This window comes from Dromiciops gliroides, chromosome 2 (genome assembly GCF_019393635.1).
Source record: "Dromiciops gliroides isolate mDroGli1 chromosome 2, mDroGli1.pri, whole genome shotgun sequence".
In the NCBI taxonomy this organism is placed as follows: domain Eukaryota; kingdom Metazoa; phylum Chordata; class Mammalia; order Microbiotheria; family Microbiotheriidae; genus Dromiciops; species Dromiciops gliroides.
Window position 1 is genome coordinate 605,510,997 of NC_057862.1, and position 22,187 is coordinate 605,533,183.

General features: G+C 43.9%; 1 protein-coding gene across 1 annotated transcript in view; it reads right to left on the reverse strand.

The window, feature by feature from the left end:
• Positions 1–15,045, reverse strand: part of EPAS1 (endothelial PAS domain protein 1) — a 122,115-nt gene extending 107,070 nt beyond the window's left edge. Inside the window, exon 1 of the mRNA XM_043982840.1 lies at positions 14,441–15,045. Within this exon, the coding sequence (XP_043838775.1) occupies positions 14,441–14,466 (26 nt within the window). The 5' untranslated portion in view covers positions 14,467–15,045. The remainder of the gene's footprint in view (positions 1–14,440) is intronic.
• Positions 15,046–22,187: the final 7,142 nt, after the last annotated feature.

Consider the following 22,187-nt stretch of genomic DNA (forward strand, 5'->3'; position numbering starts at 1 on the left):
ATCCCCGTCCCTGTGGTGATCATGGGCAACTAGGTGGTATAATAGATAGAGAGCCAGGACTGGAATCGGGTAAACGAGTTCACATCTGGCCTCAGGCACTTACTAGCTGTGTGACCCTAGGCAAGTCACTTAACCCTGTTTGCCTCAGTTTCCTCATCTGTAAAATGAACCAGAAAAGGATATGGAAAACCACTCTGGTATCTTTGCTAAGAAAACCCCAAATGGCATCACAAAGAGTCAGACATGACAAAAAACGACTGAACAACAAATTATGCTCATATTCTGTTTAGCCTTGGGTTGGACGGGATCTTCTCCAATAAGCAAGATAGAGCAGAGGGTCAGAGGATTTGTAGTTGGCCAACCTGGGTTTGAGCCCCAGCTCTCCCACTCTTTATAAATGTAGTGAATTGCGTCATTCCTTGTACAGCATAGGTGTTGAACAAATGTTTGTTGTTGGAAATGAGTGAATTATCTTCCACAGTATCTCGCATAGGGCCAAGGAGAGAGAGAGCCAGATAGACAGATAGGTAGGTAGGTAGATAGATAGACAGATAGGTTGATATTAGGTTCTCAATAACAACTTGTTGAACTGGTCTAAGCAAAGGTATAGTTAAGGAGAGGTATTCGGGACAAAGAATTCAGCCGATGGGCTACAGAACTCGTGAACCAGGCCCCTGGCTCTTGGGATTATCAGACAACCAACAACTATCACGGAACCCCTGTTATCACAAACTCTCCTTCATGGGTTGCGTTGCATTCTAGGAGATGTAGAGAAGTGAGAAAAGAAACAGAAAATAGGATCTCTGCCTTCAAGGGGTTCCCCACCCAAGGAAGATAAGGAGGATGCCTCTCCTATTGCTTAAAAACTTAAAAGTTTACATTGTTTTACAGGAATTGCCTCATCTGATCCCCAGAGTCTGATAGGGGTGGAAAAATTATAGTCCCTCTTGCATAAGGATATATTGGTGTGTATAAATATACACCAAGTCTGGAGAGCAAAGTGAAAACTATGAAAAGGGCTCAAGCGTGATGAGGTAGGGTAGGGCTAGCCATTCCCTGAACTGGGCCCTGGCTTCCTTACCTGTAAGAAGACAATATTTGACTACATGGCTGTTGAGGTCTCTTCCAGTCTTGACGCGCTATAATTCTGAGAAAAGTTTCATGGAGAAAGCACTTTTAAAATCTGTTTTTGTGGCTTTTTTTTTAAGGTATGGGGAAAGGAGGTGTTGAGAGCTGATCTTATCCAGGAGAATGGAAGACTGTTCTAATCTTAAGGCTAAACTGCCCCCAAGCTCCATATTTATTTCTGGGTTAGTTTGCTGGCAGGTTGTTACTAGTCTATGGGTATAGGGTATTTTCTTTAAGTGAATCATTGACAGGACACTGGCCAGCCTTGCTGTAAAGACTTGTGGGGACACCAGCCATCATGGGGTCGAAGAAAGAGAAAGTAATTTTTGAGCCTCTCTCTTTTGTACTGTGATGGGAAAGGGACCCTCTCCCCCACCGAGGGGAAAAGACCAGCACAAAAGTTGGGCTTTATACAGTTAGAAGACACTATAGCTGAATGCAACAGGTTTTCTCGTAATTCCATTCATGTGCCCAGCGCCATGTTAAGTGTTATGGATAATACAAAAAGGGGGGAAGCTTTCTGGGCTCAAAGAACTTAAAGAACAAGGCCTACAGAGAGAACAACAGAGGAAAGGAGATGGTGAGGAGCTGAGGGGGAGATTACTAAAGGCTTACAATGTATGGTAGAGAGTAAATACCGGGGCGTGGGCAGGCATGGTAAGTGGGAGTTAACAGGGAAACCTTGAAAGTCCTCTAATATTTAAATAGGCAAAGGGAGGAATAATCTTGAAGGGGACAGAGAGAAGAATCTAAGCTAACTCCTCATTTTACAGATGAGGGAACTGAGGCCCAGAGAAATTAAGTGACACATCTAAAATCATACACAACTGAGGCAGGATTTGCACCCACGTCTTCTGATGACAAATCTAGTGACTTTTATATTATTCCTTGTTTCCTCTCAGCTAGCCCATGAATACTTGCATATGACAAGGTAGAATGCCAACAAAACAGGGAAGAGCAGTCTTAGCCCCAGTAATGTGGCCATTGGTACTCAGGATTTTATGCATGAGACACAGAGAGACAGAGAGAGACAGAGAAAGTGAAAGACAGACAGAGACAGACAGAGACAGAGAAGGAGACAAACAGGGAAAGAGAGACAGAGAGAGACATAGAGGAAGAGAGAGACAGGGACAGACAGGGAAAGAGACAGAGAGGAGAGAGACAGAGAGACAGGAAGACAGAGAGACATAGAAAGAGAGAGACAGAGAGAGACAGGAAAAGAGAGACATAAAAAGAGAAAGAAAAAGACAGAGACAGATAGGGAAGGAGAGAGAGAGAGAGAGAGATTGACTCTAGCCTAACAGTCATATGGAGACATTTATAGAAACTCCATTGTGACCAGTGAAATGTGACCTTCATACTTTCCTTATCTTAATATCTAAGTAAACATTTGTTGTGCAAGCACACAAATAAATGTTCTAAAGGTGAAATGTGGTATGTGTAGTAACAGTAAAACTTCTCCCAGATTCAGGCCTAGAAACCCCTCCTGGCTATTTGGCCAATGTCTTCTTGGACATTAGGCACCTGGTTGCAGCATTGGGAAGGATAGCTGGTGTTGGAGTAAGGTATTCATTGCCATTGGAAAAGAGTGGCAGCAAGCTCTCTGGAGCAGAGGACTGAGCCACACCAGGTATTGTGGTATTCAGTTAAGAGTGCTGGACTAGGAGTCAGCTCTGCTGCTAATCAGCTGGGTGAACTGAATAAGTCATGAGGAGAAGGGGTTCTCCTTCAGGTCTGACATTCTGTGATTCTATGGCAATTGACAGAAAATTATTGCAGCTCCATTTTCTTTTCTTTTCTTTTCTTTTCTTTTTGGTGAGGCAATTGGGGTTAAGTGACTTGCCTAGGGTCACACAGCTGGTAAGTTTAAAGTGTCTGAGGTCATATTTGAACTCAGGTCCTCCTGAATCCTGGGCCAGTGACCGGGTAGCTGCCCCTTAGCTCCATTTTCTTTCTTTCTTTCTTTCTTTTTTTTTTTTTTTTGGTGAGGCAATTGGGGTTAAGTGACTTGCCTAGGGTCACACAGCTAGTAAGTGTTAAGTGTCTGAGGCCAGATTTGAACTCAGGTTCTCCTGAATCCAAGGCGGTACTCTATCCACTGCGCCACCTAGCTGCCCCTCCATTTCCAATAAAGGACTGTGGATTAAAAAAAAGAAAAACCAGGGGCAGGTAACCACTGGTGCTATCCAAAAAAAGTAGGCTGGCTTTGACTAACTCTCCCCAACCCCTCTCCTCCTCTCCCCCAAACTGATTTTGGGTAAAACAATGGTGCCTCAGTCTCATATGAGCGTGCTTTTTCAAGTGGTCCTTTCTACTTTTAGGTGGTAATTTCTATTCATCAACTAGATGTTAAAGTACCTGTTTTCTAAGGGCTCAGTTCACAGAATCCCAGAATATTAGACCTGAAAGAATGTCAAAAGAGGTTTTTTAGATTAGCCCCGACTCATCTGACAGAACAACAACAACAAAAAAATTAAGGTTAATATAAATAAAGTAACTTGCCCAAGGAAATGAAAACAGGATGGCTACTTGAACCCAGGTGTCTGAACTCCCAGGCCAGCATTCCTTCAATGATGTCATGCTGTTTCTGGTCAGTCTCTCCCTCCCCCCCTCCCCCCTTCTTGAAACAAAGACTTCCAGAATGGGTTGCTGCCCACAACTCCTCCTTTAAAAAAAAACTGTAGAATAAGATTTAATTCTCTTAAGTATCATTTTCCACCCCAAATTCAACACCACATTCACTGCTTTGGAAGATAGAAGCCCTGATTCTGGCTCCAACACCTACACTAATGGTGTGACCCTGGGCAAGTCATTTAATGTGTCAACACGTCCAATTTCCTCCCAAGTAAAATCCAGATAATTGTACTTTCACCCCCTGGTTCACGGGATTGTTGTGAGAACTTAGTGGGATAATGCATGGAAAGCGCTTCATAAACCCTAGGACCACAGATGTGGAGATAGAAAGGACTTTTGAAAATGAACGTCAATGCTTCAGGAAGGCTGCTTTTTTCTTTTTTTAGTGAGGCAATTGGGGTTAAGTGACTTGCCCAGGGTCACACAGCTAGTAAGTGTTAAGTGTCTGAGGCCGGATTTAAACTCAGGTCCTCCTGACTCCAAGGCTGATGCTCTATCCACTGTGCCAGGCTGCTTTTTTAAGGCTCCGAGACCCGTGGTTCTTCTTGCTGTAGCCACATCTGTATGGTACTTGAAGGTTCAAACCAGCCTTCCTGAAAGCTTTGACGTTAAATCTCTAGCACTGTCTTTCTTAATGCTCCAAAGTGCTTTGGCAGCAGGAAGTTGTAAAAGTAGGAAGGAACCCTGTAAATATTTGCTGTAATTACTCATTAGTAATGAGAATCGTTAACAATGAAGTTTGAGTCACTGCCTTTGTGTCCTTGGTTCACTAACTTGTAGTAGCCTATGGCATAAGTCGGTGGATGGGGGCCTGGCAGGGCCACAGAGATACAGGTTCAAGTCTCAACCTCATTTTTTTTTCCCTTGGGAGACTTTTCCCCTCTCTGAGACTCAGTGTTTCCATGCTTGTGACTCGGATGATAACAGATGTCACTCTCCTCCGTCTCACAGAGACGTTGCTAGGTTAAAGGAGGTCACCTATTCAGTCTTTTGATTCCCTTGGATGAGAAGTGCTGTGTCAGGAAAAATCACAACAACAAATTAATTTGCTAAGTTTCCAAAGTATTTCACCTACAAGGTCTCAATGAAATCTGAGGTGGGTACTATAAATACTGTCGCCATTTGAGAGGTGAAGAGACTGAGATGGGTCACACGGCTGGTTAAGTTTCAGGGATGGGAGTGGAATCACATGGAAAACATGACTATTCAGGTGTTTTGTTTTGTTTTTAATTGTCAAGAATCATATACAAAAAAAGATATTTTTGCTTTTTCCTCTGTTGGCAAAAACAGAGGTAGTGCTGTAGATAGAGGGCATTAGGCCTAGAGTCAGAAGATCCTACCTCAGACTCTAACTAGCTGTGACCCCCTAAGCAAGTTACTTAGCTTCTGTCTGCCTCAGTTTTCTCTTCTGTAAAATGGGGATCATTAAATCATCTACCTAACTCCCAGCGTTGCTGTAAGCATCAAATGAGATAATACTTATGAAAGTGCTTCACAAACCATAAAGTTATATAAATGCTCATTGTTGATATTATTGATACTATTATTATTAATAATAATAATTGATGAAGGTCTAAAAACTGTCTTCTGGAAAAAAATACATGGGTTTATGTTATATTTGATCTACAATTCAAAACAAAGTAGAGAAAGAAGGGAAAGAAAGCCAACTATGTCTGGTCGGAAACAACAGTCTCAAAGGAATATTATTACCATCTTAAGAAGCTTAAATCATTAGAGGAATTATACATTTTTTTCAACATTTTCCAGATTATGCCCTTGCAGGGAAAACCCTAAATTCCCCCACCCTCCCTCCTACCCTCCCTCCTCTTAATCAAAGAAAACTGCTTACTCTTCATATTTCCAGGCAGAGGGCAGGTCAAGATCAGGCCACCTCTGACAAAATATCAGACAAAAAAAAATTTACTAAAGCAACTCTCCTCCTTGTTAGAAAAAACAGTGGGTGTGCTCCTACAGAAGAGACTGTTGGTAATTTGCTGCTTCATTTGATGCGCTCACGAGTGGAGCGTAATGAACACATCACCCCCATTCAAGTGTCTGTAGCAAAGAGCTGAAGCAAATCAAGTTGCAGATTTTTAGGATTCCCAGTGGTCTATCAAGTGTGTTTATGGTGTAGCATTTTTGGAATCAGAATACTTATGTTTGAATACTCTTTTGCTTTCTAGCAGCAGTGACCTTGGGGAATTCCTTGGGCACTCTGGGTCTCAGTTTCCTTATCTGTAAAACTGGGAAGAGGGGGATAAACACCAAGAACCAAGGTCACCTCCAACTCTAAATTCTATGTTTTTTGTTGGTTTGTTTTTGGCTTGGGGGTGGGGAGGAGATGGAAAATATGCTCTTTAAAAAACGGTTTCTGTTATGGCTAAGACTGAATTTCTAGAGTTGGAAAGCAGAGAATCAGAGAGAGTGGAAATGGACCCATGCCAAATACAAAGAATGGGGAGGTCTTTTTCTTGATTGACAACTAAACTGAGAAAAAAATTTCCCATTCTACATTAGAAGGAGGTCAATGTACCTCAACTTTTCTCATGCAAAATGCTTAGATGTACTTCCCAAACTAAGAAAAAACAAGTACCTTTCATGAATGCATGAAGTGTTTGGTGAGGAGACCATATAATAAATGCTTTGCTGATGTTATGGTGGCCCCCAGAAATAGCCTAAGGCAGGCTCACAAACCAGTTGTTCTTGAGAAAAGTAGGGCAAAATCACAGGGAGTAGATAACATACTGGTCCCATTCCTTGTCTGGATTTCTATATTAATCAATTTCTGGGCAATATGGGGCTCTTCAACAGTTTTTCAGATCAGCTCTCTACCTTTTCAGAGCAAGGTCATGGGGGCAGTTAGGTGGCACAGTGGATAAAGCACAAGCCGTGGATTCAGGAAGACCTGAGTTCAAATCTGACCTATGACACTTGACACTTACTGCTTGTGTGACCCTGGGCAAGTCACTTAACCCTCATTGCTCCACAAAAACAGAAAACAAACAGACAAAAAAGCAAGGTCATGGAAATTTGAAGATCTGGGTTCAAATCCTAAATCTGCCATTTACTCCCTGTTTGACCAAAGACAAGTCACTTAAACTTTCTAAGCCCCACCCTCCTCGACCGTAAAACGAGGAGCTTGGGATAGGTGACCTTGAAGGCACTTTCCAGTTCTAAACATATGATCCTAAGGATCCTCTGAGTTACACACTAAATTATACCCAGCTTCAACTTGAAAATTGCAGATGCTTGCCAGTGGCATTTTTTGACATCATCCATTGGCAGTAGACACTCACACAAGAGTCTAGGAGAAATCACACTAGTGATTTTTCATTATCATCGTCATCATCGTTATTAACAATAATAAGTGTCAATGTAATCATACATTTCATTTTTTTTTATGAAAACTTAAGGCGACCTTCACAAAGCTGAGGAAGGCCAAATAGCATAATGTGTGTGTGTGTGTGTGTGTGTGTGTGTGTGAGTGTTTGTAGCTCCTCAGCAAGAAGATACTATAAAAACGCAAGGTATTATTATGAAGATGTTCACTCCTGTTCTTTATTCAGCCATATTTTTTTTTTCTGGTCCATTGCTTGCGGTTTCAAAAGATCAAAAGATCCAAAGGAAGCGTTCTATGCATTGATTTTTGGAGGCTGTTTTTTTCTGAAGTCACAGAGGAAGAAGCCCTTACAACAGGTTACTCTGTACAATGGAGTTTGACGACTGAGTAGCATTGAGGCTTTGCCACCAATCCTGGGGAAAATTTAGAGGTAGGAAGGGGAGAGCTTTGAACTTCCAGGGCAGTTGGAGAGTTTCCATATGCCAAAGGTTGGAAAAGTCTCTGAAGGAGAAGAAACTCCAGAGCTTCCCAGTGTATGGGTGTTGTAGTGAGTCAGGAAAGCTGAAGGAACACATTTTGGATATTCAGAGATCAGACAGTTCCCCAATACATGAGATGGCCCAGGAAGGAAAAAAAAAAGAAGAAATGGTTTAATGGTGAGAAAAAAATGATGAGAAAGAAAAAAAAAACATTTCACTATTGATGTTTAGAAGAAACCAGTCCCCACTCATATTCTTTTAGATGTTCAAATCCAGCTTTCCATTGCTGACCTCTTGCTGCCTCTTATCCTTTTTTGTTGTTTTTTGTTTGTTTGTTTGTTTTGTTTTTGTGTTTTTTGGGGGGGTTGTTGTTGGTTCTTTGCAGGACAATGAGGGTTAAGTGACTTGCCCAGGGTCACACAGCTAGTAGGTATCAAGTGTCTGAGTCCAGATTTGAACTCAGGTCCTCCTGAATCCAGGGCTGGTGCTTTATCCACTGTGCCACCTACCTACCCCCTGCCTCTTATCCTTTGAAGCAAATCTGGGAGAGGTTAGAAGAGTTAGTTTTGTTCAGTCATTTCAATTGGGTCTGACTCTTCATGACCCCATTTGGGATTTTCTTGGCAAGGATACTGGTGTGGTTTGCCATTTCCTTCTCTAGCTCATTTTACAGATGAGGAAAGTGAGGCAAGCAAGGTTAAGTGACTTGTCCAGGGTCACCCAGCTAATAAGTGTCTGAGGCTAGATTTGAACTCAGGTCTTTCTGACTCCAGGCCCAGTACTTTATCTACTGTGCCACTTAGCTGCCCCAGAAGAATGAGTAAATAAAGTAATGAAATGAAAGAATAATAAAATTAAAAAATAAAAGAATGAATAAACTATAGATTGGTAGGTGTAGGTACATTGACACTAAAAAAAAACAAAACAGTCATGTGTCCTCTATACCAGACATGTCGATCCTTCCATAACCCCCTAGGACAGGACCCACAAGGGTCACCATCAAATATAAAAATAGAACAAGACTTTAAAAGAAAGTGTATGAATTAAAAGAAAACCACAGACATTTCCATCATTACAGATGTCCAAGAGAAACAGCCCTGATCATTTTTTCATTGGGAACAAAAAATGACATTTTGACCCACACTCTTCTCCAACATGGCTCAAATATTCTCTGATCTCTGTCACTCAAGTTAAATGAATTGATAATGTGAAAACATTCAATCCATTATGGTCTTCTTTGTTATCAGTATAAGGCAAAAAAAACCCCTAATCCTACATATCTTTGACCCTTCAGGACCCCATTTGGGCTCTTCTTGGCAAAAATACTGGAGTCGTTTGCTATTTCCTTCTCCAGCTCATTTTACAGATGAGGAAACAGGCAAACAGGGTTAAGTGACTTGCCAGAGGTCACACAGCTAGTAAGTATCTGAGTCTTCCTAACTTTAGGCTAGGCACTCTATCTACTGTGCGGCCCAGCTGCCCCTAGCCATGGTCCCACAGACCCTATAAGAAACTTGAGAATCCCTTAACACCACCCCTTAGCGATTCCATTTTTGGTTTAATACTTCTAGTGATGGGAAGCTGATATCGCAATGCCATGACTGGACAACTCACATACTTAACTTTTTAAATTTAAAACAAGGCTCAGGGGCAGCTAGGTGGCACAGTGGATAAAGCACTGGCCCTGCATTCAGGAGGACCTGAGTTCAAATCTGGCCTCAGACACTTGACACTTACTGGCTGTGTGGCCTTGGACAAGTCACTTAACCTTCATTGCCGCTCAAAAAAACCAACTAAACAAACAAAACAAGGCTCATCCCTAGATGTAGTGATCATTTTTTAAAGTTAAGCTACAGTGACAACTTTAAAGTTTTCATAATCTACATATCTATATGGCAAGTACCTATAGGTTTAAAACAACAACAGCAAACCCTAACAAGCTTCTTCCCCTAAAAGCAGGTTCATGCTTTCTCCTCACTAAAGAGAAGTCCCTTTCACAGAATAGCTGGAGATTTTCAATAACCCTTGAAAAGCCCCTGGATTCAAACCTGCTCCTCCCCTAGACCCCTTCACTGGTCTTGCAGTGGACTCAAAGGCTATTTGGCATCTCTAACACTTTTAGATGCACAAGGATAATTGCCAGGGGAGTTACCTTTACCTTTACCCTAGATATTTTGGAGTTTTGGCCTGCCTACTCACTGTAGAGCCTCAGTTTCCATTCACTCATAATTAATTTCAGGCCAAAGTCATAATGATTTTTAAGAGTGAGCTAAAACCTAGTATACTCCAAAAATAACATTTTAAACTGAATAGAAATTAACACATTGTAGAATAAATGTGACTGAAAGCAGGTGTAAGCCTCATTAACCTATCTCTTGGATGAGAGGCAATATAGTGTAGTGGATAACATCCACTATTAATTAGCTTTGAGACTTTGGACAAGTCACTTAATTTCTCAATCTTCTCTGAATACATTGGTGGAATGAGGGATTGTTTATCTTTTGTTGTGTGACATGCATCCCTCTGCCAGCCTGGTGAAATCTCTGGATCCTTTCTCAGAATGTTTTTAAATTCATAAAATAAATAGGATTACAAAGGAAATCAATCACACTGAAATACAGTCATCAAAATACGAAAAGCTCAGGTTCAAAACTCCAGTTTAAGGACTCTGGGACACTCTTTGCTTACAGTATGAGGTATAAAATAGTCCTGCATTTTTTTTTCAATTCAAGAAACATTTATTAAGGGACTACTGCTTGTTATGTGACTGCTGTTATCTTTCTGTATGACCTTGAGCAAAACACCTTGCCTCTATGAGCTCAATATTTGGATTTGGTGAGAGAGATCCTGGGTCCAAATCCCACATCTAGCATTTACTAGCTCTGTGATTTTTGAGCAAATCAACCTATCTAGCTAGACCTTGGATCTCCAAGAACTTTTCTGAACTCTATAAATTCATGACCTGGATTAAGTCTAGCTTCTTTCTATATACTACAGAATTGTCTTTGTATTAGTAGACGAGTTTCTAGATCTCTAAAGTCCCTTTCAAATCAAAAGCCCATGACCTACGGAAGTGTCATATGAAAGAACTTTGAGTCCTGGCAAGATGAAAACAAGATCTGACCTGTAAACAAGTTGCTTTTGTTTCTATCTGAGCACTCATCAATCCCATGCACCTAAAAAATACTGGATTTCTTTATGGTCAACCCAGATTTTCCTCTATGGATCAGACAAAGAAAGTACCTATACTATTTTATATTTATATTTGCATTTATTCAGTCCTTACCATAACCCAAGTATCATTATCCCCTTTTCACAAATGAGAAAACTGCCCAAGGTCATGTAGCTAATGAGGAGGTGAGTTACTGGCCACTTTCCAGCTTCTTGTCTAAGCAGAAACTGAGTTAGTGACACCACAAACTCTCTCTGGACCACAGAAAATCACCCCAAGAAGAATGGCGAGTGAAGGTCTCAATTTCCATGGCAAAATAAAAGGCTCGTAGCTTTGGGGCTGGAACGGGCCTAAGAAACTCTCTAGTTGAATGCTTTTATTTTACAGATGAGGAAACCATAGCCCAGAGCCATTAGGAGATTTGTCCTAAGTTTACAACTGGTAGTAAGTCCTCAAAATGGGAGTGAGGTCAGGCTATCTAACCTCTAAATCCATATACGGGGTTTTGATGAAGAAAACAGAATATACATATTGTAGCCATTTTAATATTGTGATCATTATATTAATATCTCATGACACCAACTTATGAAGACTATTCATAGTTTGGAATAAATATATTAACCAGGGTCAGTCATTCCATGAATTTTGGCAATTTTCTGCTTATAAATGATGACTTCTAACGGTTCATATTATTTTGGAAAAGGACCAGAATGTTTTTGCTGTTCTTGTTGGTTTTACTATAATTATAATTGCTGACATTTGGGGAGGAGAAGCTTCTTCACCCTGAATTTAACAATGCATATGGTTAACTGGAGTTTCTAACACACCCCTCTATGGCTAGAACCAAGGCAAAGCTCACTGGCAAAGCACCCTCTTAAAATACTTAGACTACTGAATCTTCCTGCAAGCCCATAGATAAGACAATCGCTCTCGGTGCAGAACGAGTTGTCAATGTATTCGTTCACAGTTTTTTAATAACAATTTGGTTCCACCAATAAATAGCCTGAAGCTGGTCAACAACGACTAGGACCGAATATTAAATATGGTATTAGAAAATTAATCCTGACGAATGTACCAGGTTTAGCATCAGATAAGGAGCTAGCTCTCTCTCTCTCTCTCTCTCTCTCTCTCTCTCTCTCTCTCTCTCTCTCTCTCTCTCTCTCTCTCTCTCTCTCTCTCTCTCTAACACACACACTTTTTTCTTGCCAGTTGGTGGAAGCACAGAAATTTTATAGAGTTGTGAAAGCAGATACAAAGTAAGAAGTTCAGCTTTCCAATCTCATTGGTTCAGGGAATCCCAGCTGGCACCTCAAATAGCGGGCCGACCCCTAATGTTTTTTTTTTTTTTGTGAGGCAATTGGGTTAAGTGACTTGCCCAGGGTCACACAGCCAGTAAGTGTTAAGAGTCTGAGGCCGGATCTGAACTCAGGTACTCCTGACTCCAGGGCCGGTGCTCCATCCACTGTGCCACCTAGCTGCCCCGACCCCTAATGATTCTTAAAGACGGAGCTCAAGATTACACTTTGGGGCCCAGTTACGTAACTTGAGGGCTGGCTCTAAACTCTATACCTCTTTATTTGCTTGCCCGCATCCCGTAGAAGAGGGCAACCCATCTGCTATGTTGAAATCTTTACCTCCTAAGTTTCTTGAAATAATTAATATGCATAATGGCAGGACGTAGCACATCACCCAGCGCAGGGCACCGTAGGAGGAGATGACATCTCTCACACATCTGTCAAGATTACGATCAAACCACACCCCCCTCTGATTTCGACATTCCCTGATAGACATCTGGTTTGTAAAACGAAGAATAAGTTCTCACTGGCTGGTTCCTCGGCCAGTCCTGGGCACGGGGCACACAATTTGAGCACAATTTCTGTTACTTGTTTAATCATTATTGTTACTGGAGTTATTACTCTGATCGATTCTCTGCTAAAACCAAACTGCCCTCAGCACACTGGGGATTAAGCACTCTTAAGCAGCTCCAAATGTGATGTGCGCTTCCTTGACTGGAAGCTTTAGGGCGACCGGAAGGCGAGAAAAGGGTTCGCAACTTTGCTTGCATCCACAAACCATCAGCTCAGCGACGCTTAACTAGACTAACCCCAGGTAGCAGTTTGATCTCGTAAATTTCGGCCATTGAAAGAAGGGGAGGAAATCAAGCGCAAATCCCAGAAGTATTTTGTAGCGGAGGGAAGAGGGAGTACAACCAGAGATGATACACGCCTCTCGATTACCGGATGATCCAAGAGTACAGATAGGAAATGTCACTTCAACCCGGGACGCTGGGAGCATGCAACTGGGGTGACCCGGAGAAAAGAGCCAAGTTTAGCCAGGGGAAGCTCTTCCGTTTACACAAACCCAATTCCAAGCTCTCCCCCTCTTCCCCATCTGGCTGGGATTCGCAAACCGAAGCCAGTCACCAAACGCAAGTCAATGACCAGATTATTTTTTCCTCCCAGCGTCCCTCAACCCTCCCCGCGACCAAGCAGCTTCGGGCCATCCCTGAACGCGGCAATGTTCCGCTGGGTCGCTCTCCTAGACAGCGTGGGTGGAGATCCCAGGCCATGCCTTCCCACAACCTCGTCCTCACGCAGGGAACTCTCGCGGCCACATTAACCTCGCAGCCACATTAACCTCACATTCACCTGGCCCGAGCCTGGTCCAAGAAAAGAACACTCCCCCCCTCCCTCTCAGTGTCAAAGTGAAAGGGAAGCGGCGAAGTAGTGAGTGGGCTTATCTGTGGCTTGGACTCTGCGAGCTGTGCGTCCGTGTGTGGATACGCCTGCCCATCTGGGGGAGAAGGAAGGGTTGCAGGATAAGGAAAGCCCCTATCGATGCCCCTTTGGCTGTGGATAGTTATGGGAATCGGGGAAATGGGGGAAATGTGCCCAGCAATCCCACTTGCTTGGGCCAGCACGGATCTGTCTCTTCTCAGCGCATCGGGGATTTACTAGTGGGAAAAGCAGGAAAGCGACACTTCTTCCGAGTTGCCTTTCACCTATTGAAGGGAGACTAGAGAGTGGCGGGCCAAACTTGGCTGCCCTTCTCTGCCCTCTTCGGAGGCACCCCAGTACTGGATCCAGTTAATTTCTTCTCTGGGCGACCAGGACCTCAGAGAACGAAAACCTCTGGGAATTACAGAGTGGTCCCCACTTCTATTTAAGTCGCCGACCCTCTGAAGGACCCTAGCTCCGTCGCCCTAACACACAGTCCATTTCTGCCCTCCGCGTCTCAAGCGCCCAAGGCGCTCTCGAGCCAACGTAGGACACCGAGGAGAGGTAGGGGACACTGGAAAAGGGAAAGAGTTTGCCACTACCTCCACTGGGTAAAGGGAGAGGGAGGAAAGGACTAAGAAGTCAGTCCGTATCTCAACCCCCAGCCGCACTGGCCGGCGAGAAAGACTTTGGGAAATCACCCTTGCGAAGCACCGCGTTTCCTTAACCTCAGGACAGTCATGGAAACTCGAGCTGTCCTGTGCCTGGCTCACATACCTGGTGTTCCCTGAAAGTTCCACCAACCTGACTCCGTCAGAACTTTTCTGTGTCTTTCCCCACTTTCTTTATCCCAGCCAGAGGAAGCCTTTAAGGTCGATAACCCCGGGATCTCTCGCACCCCTTCCATCATCGCCACAGTCAAGTTCTGCCCTCCCCCTCTCTGGCTAGATCTTCTCGGCGCCTAGCTTACCTTTTCTTCTCCTTGTCAGCTGTCATTTTCACGCTTCTCTCTCTGGGCCACCAGGCGCCTTCAAATCCCGGCCGCTGAAGCCCGCTGCTTTTATGGCTTACGGAGGCCCTGGACCGATTGTAAAAGGTCCTGAGCGCTCTCTGGTCCAAAGCGCTCCGCAAAATCAGGTGGAAGTTTGCAGGTGGTTGGGTAGGTACGAGGAAAGCGGAGGGTGGAGAGAGGTGACGGGGGAGGAACCGGGAGGAGGAGTGGTTGTAAGAGGGAAGGGTGGAGGGATGGGAAAGGGGGAGAGGTTGTCAAATGCGGACCGGGAGAACAAAAAAAAAGTTTAAAAATTGTTTCTAAAAAACAAAATAGCAAAATAAAAATCAGTGGGGGAGGGGGTACAAATCCAGATCAAAGTGTGTGTGAAACAAGTCCTCGGAGCCGGGCTGTCGCAGCCGTGGCGATCGTGGCCTCTGAGGTGACCATACAGTCTCAGGACACTGCCGAGGATTGTACAGCCCGCTCAGGAGAGCAGGGGCGCGGGAGCGCGGCTAGCTCGGGGGCCCGGGGGCTGGCCGCGTCCCGAATGTCAGGAGCGGCAGGCGGCGGCCCCACTTTAAAACTTCGGCCGGCCCTGCGCGCCGGGAGGGATCGGGGTGGAGTGGGTGGGAGTCAGGGAGGGGGAGTCCAGTGCCTGGAGGGGGGGGGTGACTTGGAGGAGTGGGCGTGGGGGCGGGGGCGCTGTCAGCCTGGTCCTCTTTAGCCTGGCTCAGGACCTAAGCTTGGGGCAGCCCACTGCGCCTCCGCCAATAGGGGAAACGCAGCTCCAGCCTCTGCCCCTGACCCTGTCCCCGCCCCTCTCGGGTCGGGCCAGCCAGCCTGCCCCGCCTCCTCCCTCTGCATTTCCAGGAGTTGTTTATGAGGTCGGAGGGGTGGAAGGCGGCTTGGAGCCCCGCGGACCCAGTGAGGAAGGGAGGAAAAGGGGAGGCAGAAGGGGAAAGGGTTTGGGACACTGACGGGGAGATAGTCGCGAGATAGGAGAGGCGGAGTCCTACCCCGCGAGAGATGGAGCGATCCCAGCGGCTTCAGTTTGCGCGCCCTCCCTCCTCCCCTGGTTTGTCCTTGGGGGCTGGGAGGGAATAGTCACATGCTGAGAGAGGTCCCCCCCCTTAGCTCCTCCTCGCTGTGCCCCTCCCCAGCTTTGCTCCCCATCCGGAGGCCAGTAACTCTGCGAACTCCCAAAAAGTCCTTTCCGTATTCGCTCCTCCCATTCTGATTCTTTGGCTAACTAGGACTAACACAAGAGACTGCAGTCCGGGGACCTTGGTGTGATTGCTGTTTCCAATCTGGGAATGAGAGCGAAATGCTCCCAGGACGGGGAAGGGAGGCAGGAGCCCGTGGGAGCCGTGTAGGAGCTGCTGGGTGAAATTGACAGTGTAGGAGCTATGGCTGAGGAGGCTTCGGGCATCCTGGGGGCGCCTACTGTCAGACCTACTTGTCAAAAATGAGGATAATCAAGGCTTGGAGCTTCTTCTTCGTGCCCCCTCCTCACTCTGCGCTTAAATGGTTTGCCTATTATGCGGAAGAATCCTAGCAACCACCACCACCCTATTCCACCCCCACCTTACCCCACCCGAGACCTGGACCGGTGTTTTTCTTGGCTATTCCAGCCATATAACAACAACCAAAAGGAAACTTGAAAAGAGTCTTGCTTGGGCTGTGGTGGTGCGAGCTCAAATTTTAAACGGGTCTTTGCACCATTGTAAGGATGGTTTTCCCACATCTAGTTGATGGTAGAAGGGAGACATTCATTTGGGTAAAAAATCACTAGAACTCAGATATGCCTTTAAAAAAAAGTTTTAAATTTCCGAGCCTTTCTTTGGGTGAAAAGAAGAAAGGCCAAAGATCAAGGACAACTTTCTGACCCTTCAAAGTCAGGGATCAGGCACACCTTCAGTTTTCCAGGTGTTTTCACTTCGGTAACACCTTGGGCTGCGGGACATCTTCGCGGGAGAGCTAGGAGGCTGGGCCAGAAGCCTAGGAGTTCAGGCCTTTGAAACTGCTCTAACTCCCCGTATCCCACATCTTGGCGACTCTGAGCACCTGTTTTCCGAGGGAATCCACTCTGTTCTTGCCTTAAAAGTGAAGGGAAGCTGGGGTTTACCAGGTTCTTAAGGAAGAAAAGTGTGCTAAAGGGATGTCAGCCTGAGGCTTTAGTTGAGTTTTAACCTTTGAGGCCTTGGGAAGAGCCCAGGGGTCTGTACACATAGTGCAGGTGTGAAACGGCAGAGGGGACTAAAGGGAGGAGAACTGGTCTGATCAGAGTTCTTCTTGGAAGATAATTTCCCTTCAACTCTGGCATCTTAGAGTAGGGGCCCTGGAGTCAAGAGAAATGTGTGCTAATTCTAGGTCTAATACTACATTCCTGGTCTTGAGCAAATCACTTAAATAAAAGTTTCCTCATCTGTAAAATGGTAATAAAGTGAACCACCTGTCTCAGAGGAATGGAGGAGGAATTAATTGCTTTAAGAATCTTTATGGAGGCTCTATAAACGAAAGGGCTTTTTTTTAGGGGGTGAAGGCAAAGGTTGTCTGGACCTGTGATTTTCTCAGTGTGTAGTTCCTGGTGTGGAAAATCTTTCCACTGATGCATGCTCTATAGTCTTATAGTCTTAAAGTTGTCCCAGGTAGCTAGAGATTAAGTGACTTGTCCAAGGTCACACACTAGTATGTGTTAGAGGAAAGATTTGACCCCTTCCTTGTCTCTGAGGGCAATCCTCTACCCACTAGGATATGCTTCTGTGAGATAATATTCATGTCTAAATGTAGTTGTTTGTATACAGTCCTTACATAGGGTCAGCTAGGTGACCCAGTGGATTGAGTGCCAGGCTTGAAGTCAGGAAGACTCATCTGTCTGAGTTAAAATCTGGCCTCAGACACTTAAAATCTGTGTCCCTGGGCAAGTCACTTCACACTGTTTGCCTCGGTTTCCTGATCTGTAAAATAGCTGGAGAAGGAAATGGCAAACCACTCCAGTGTCTGCCAAGAAAAGCCCAAATGGGATCAACCAAGAGTTGGACACAACTGAACAACAGTAGTTACACATGTGTAAGTTATAGCCATAAGGTACATTGTGTATATCTTTATATATATATATGTGTGTGTATATATATATGTATATATGTATATATGCATATGCATATATGTATGTGTGTATGTTTAAAATGTTACTCATACAAAATGAAATACATTTTACCAGGAAAGAGTAACTTAGAATTCTTTTGGGGGGGGGGTGAAATTTGGGGGAGGAGATGGATAATGGAAAAGCCCTGTAGAGCATTTGGGAAAATCATGCCTTCTCATTTTCTCTTGAGTTATTCGGTGTTGGGCACTGTGTGTTCTGACTTGTAAAAATCACACATCATGTCCCAGATCTCAAGTATTAGCCTGGGAAACCATTTCTCAGCTTGGTTACTTTTTTATCGTATTAGTAACTATTTTCTCATTTTTATCAAGGTGATCATATGCAAGCCTAGCCAGGCCTGCTTGAGTGGGCCAGTCTTCCGTTGATTGATTCACTTACTATAGTGGGTGGTATGTAAAACTGCTGATTCTTTTCTCCTGGAATCAGAAAGGACATAGTAGAGTGGGAGTGGGGGGGGGGGGAGATTTGCCTCTTTCCCAACCCTCTGGAGGCATTCATTTGGATAAAAGGAAGGAAGGTCTTTCTGGAGCTAATGACAATATTGGTGTCTTGGAATACCACTGGCAGAAGAAAATGGTTTACAGAGCTACTAGCTTTACTTTCCAAGGGTAATGCCATTGCCCTCTAAGCAAAACTGAAACCAATGAGACTCAGAATTCAGATTGGTTTATAAATTTGAACCTCTGGATTATTTAAAGACTGAGGGACACTTGACACTTACTAGCTGTGTGACCCCGGGCAAGTCACTTAACCCTCATTGCCCTGCAAAAAAAAAGAAGAAGAAGAATTAAGAACAAACAACAATGACAAGATAACAAGAGTGAGGGGCTAGGTAATTTGCAAATTACCTAGGATTATAAAGATCTCTTCTCTCCATTTTGCTGACTGGACACTCTCCCATCTTATTTTTCAGTAAGAAGGTCTGTATGTTGATTAAAGACCTATGTAACATGCCCTCTGGTCAAATAAAGTGTTATTTTTTTTCCTCTTGTTTTGTCCTGAGGAAGGGGATGGACTCAGGGGCTTTTCAAAACTCCCTTTAATCTTTACTGGAGTAGTGTATCCAGAGAGGATAGAGTTGAATAAATGAGGTTCCAATTCTATGGTTAGCATGTCTCTCCCATTACTGAATTCAGAATCTTTGGGAAAACTAAAAGTTTCGAAAGAAGTTTCCAAGCAGGCAAGGGGGAGGAGGAAGAGGAGGAGGAGAAGGAGCAGGAGGAGCAGGAGGCAGGAGGTCAGGGCTGGGAGTCAGGTGATTGAGATGTGACTCTAGGATTGAGAGAATCCTAGAATGTTAAAGTTGGAAGGGACCTTCGAGTTCATCTCATAACTGTGGAAACTCAAGCTCAGAGAAGCCCCCTGAAGCCAGGTCTCCAGACTTTCCACCACATCACTGACTAGACACATTGACATTTAGGACACAGAGAGCAGTAGAGGGCACTACTGAACCAAGCTCCATACTGTATCCTCATTAATGAATGAGGGGACAAGCTGGCCCACCCTCATACAAAGTGCCCCTCCCAATTTCCCCATGTCAACCAGATGCCTGTGGGACTCTGGCAATGGGCACCAGCCCATACCCACTTGAGCAAGAAACAAGACAAGATACGGATTCAAAGGTCTACTATTGACCCTCTAGCAGAGGGCCCCTTCAATGCCCCTGTACACACTCCTTTCATCTCTGGAAGGCTACCTGGAAAGCACAGGGTTGCAAGAGAGGGGCAGGAGAAGTTGGAAGTTCAGTGGGAAGGAAGAAGGGTTAGAAGAGAACTTGAGGAGGGCAGCTAGGTGGCGCAGTGGATAGAGCATTGGCACCTCAGTTCAAATCTGGCCTCAGACACTTAACACTAGCTGTGTGACCCTGGGCAAGTCACTTAACCCCAATTGCCAAACTAAAATTAAAAAAAAAAGAGAACTTGAGGGGCCCTCCAGAGAGTAGCCCCAAACCTTACTTGGGATATCACTGCTGGATAAGTGTGGGTCTAGGGGAGCTCTGGGAAGGACTCCCTTGCCCCAAAACAAGGGCATATAGAATGGTGTTAAAGATAAGCTTCAACTACCATACAATTTAACAGAGGACCCAATTGGTTATACTTTTCCTAGAAGATTCCTTGATAAACCTTTTCTGTGGCAATCACAGAATAGACCTTCACCCACTTGAGAAAAGAGCTGCTTTTGCACTGCAGAGCAGATATATCACCATAGTCAAGATTAGTGGTGTAAACAATAGCTACAAAGGCAACTGGACGAGAGAGGTGGGACAGTTAACCAAACAGCTGACTATTCATGATAGCATGGGAAAGTGTTTTCATTGTTGCTAGGGGGTGGGGTAAGGATAGAGTGTTGAGACATATAGCTTGAAGGTTAAGAAATAGAATGAAGATTATTAAGAGACTGATATGATGGATGGAAGGGTTGGGCAATGGTAGCCATTTTTCTGAATGGCCTTAAACATGAGACTTCTCACTAGCTTATAGCACATTGCTTACTGGACATTTAACACTAGATGTCCTGAAACATCTTAAACTCAACATGTCTGAACCATGTTTCTCCCAAACCTGTTTAATAGAGAGAATACTGGACTTGGAATTAGGAAGACCTGGTTCAAATCCCACCTCAGACATTTACAAGCTATGTGATCCTGGGCAAGTCATTTAACCTCTACCTCAGTTTCTTCATCTGTAAAATGGAGATAATAATAAAACCTACCTTCTAAGGTTTTTGTGAGGAAAAATGAGATATTTATAAAGCGTACTGTATACCTTAAAGCACTACATCAATGCTAATTATTGTTAGTTGTAGCAATTATAATCCTTATACTTCCTCACCCCACATTATCAGATTATTTCCTGAATGTTGCCATTTCTACCTTCACAACATTTCTCATGCTTCATCCCCCTTTTCTCACACAATTACCACACTAGTTCAGACCCTCATCACCTCCCACCTAGGCTATTGTGATGGCCTCCTGAGTGGTCTCCCACCCTCAAGTCTCTTAATACACCAAACTGTCTTCTGAACGGTTGCTAAAACAATTTTCTCTAAATGTATATCTGACCATAGTCCTCCCCTTCCTTAACAAATTGCAATGGCTCCCTATCACTTCTAGAATAAATTATAAGCACCTCTGTTTGACTTTTGTGGTTTCCCCAGCTGCCAGGGCCCTCCCTCCCAATCTGCCTTGTTTTTACTCTGTATGTACTTGTATTTGTATAGCTTATGTTTCCGCAATAAAATTGACTTGATTCCTTGACTTAATAAATGCTTGTTGGATGTTGACTGAGTGATTGATCAAATACTTCCAAGTGATGGAGAACTCACTACCTCATAAGGAAGCCCAGTCTCTTGGTGGATAGCTTTAATCAATGAAAAGTGCTTAATTATAATTAGCTAAAATTGGCTCCCTTTTAACTTTTGCCCATTAGTTTTAGTTATTCCTTCTTCCAGGAAGTCAGCTTCCTCTCTACTATGAAAATCCTTAAAATATTCTGTGTCCCTTTGGTCTTCTCCATCCTCATTTTTCTTTCTTTCTTTTTTCTTTTCTTTCTTTTTTTTTTTGGTGGGGCAATGGGGGTTAAGTGACTTGCCCAGGGTCACACAGCTAGTAAGTGTCAAGTGTCTGAGGCTGGATTTGAACTCAGGTACTCCTGAATTCAGGGCCAGTGCTTTATCCACTGCGCCACCTAGCCGCCCCCATCCTCATTTTTCAAATGTAAAATATCTGCTGCCCTAATAAAAGTCGGGGAGTGGGAGAAATCCCTGGTAACTTTGGAAAAGCTGCCCACCTCCTGGAGCTGTGTCTTCCCTTTTCCTTCTGTGTCCACAGGGGCATTGAAGGGGTCCTCTCCTTGAGGGTCAGCAGTGGACCTTTGAACCTCATGTAAAAGAAGAGCTCCCAAAGTCTTTTGGACTATTCAGTGGATCTGGACACCACATATATCAAACTTTGAAGCTTAATTAATATTAAAATGCTGTGAAAGTATCTATTTGTTTAACTATTCTGGATGTAGCAGAGTTCTTATTTTAAAGAAATTTAAGCACTTTCTAATTATAAAATATCACCCCTATCTTCATACTTTGGCTTTTATGAGGACTGGCTTGAGATTTCTCCAGGAGCTTTACAAGGTAGCGAAGCTGCAAGTTCTAAAATGCACAGAGGATCACAGATTCAGAGATGAAGTTTACAATATATGCTTCATGGCATGTATACATATGTACATGGCCTTAGATACATCCATACTGCCCTGGATACCATGCAAAGAGAGAAGCTGCCTCATCCCTTAGTTTCTCATGGGTTTATAGCTCTAGGTCCCCTCCTTGAAAAGGCTGGGGTTGCAGTGTTGAGAATGTGTCCATAAATATTTAAGATTTTTAAGCTCTTGAAATTCCTTCTTGGTTTTGTCAGGTAACAGAGTCAGCTGTTAGTTCACAGATACTGTGGTTTCCAACATGACAGCCAGAGGCATAATTTTATTATCTGCCCTAAAAGATAAAACAAAATTGGCAGATCACATTATGATGTAGTGAATTTGGAGTCAAGAAGACCAGGGTTCA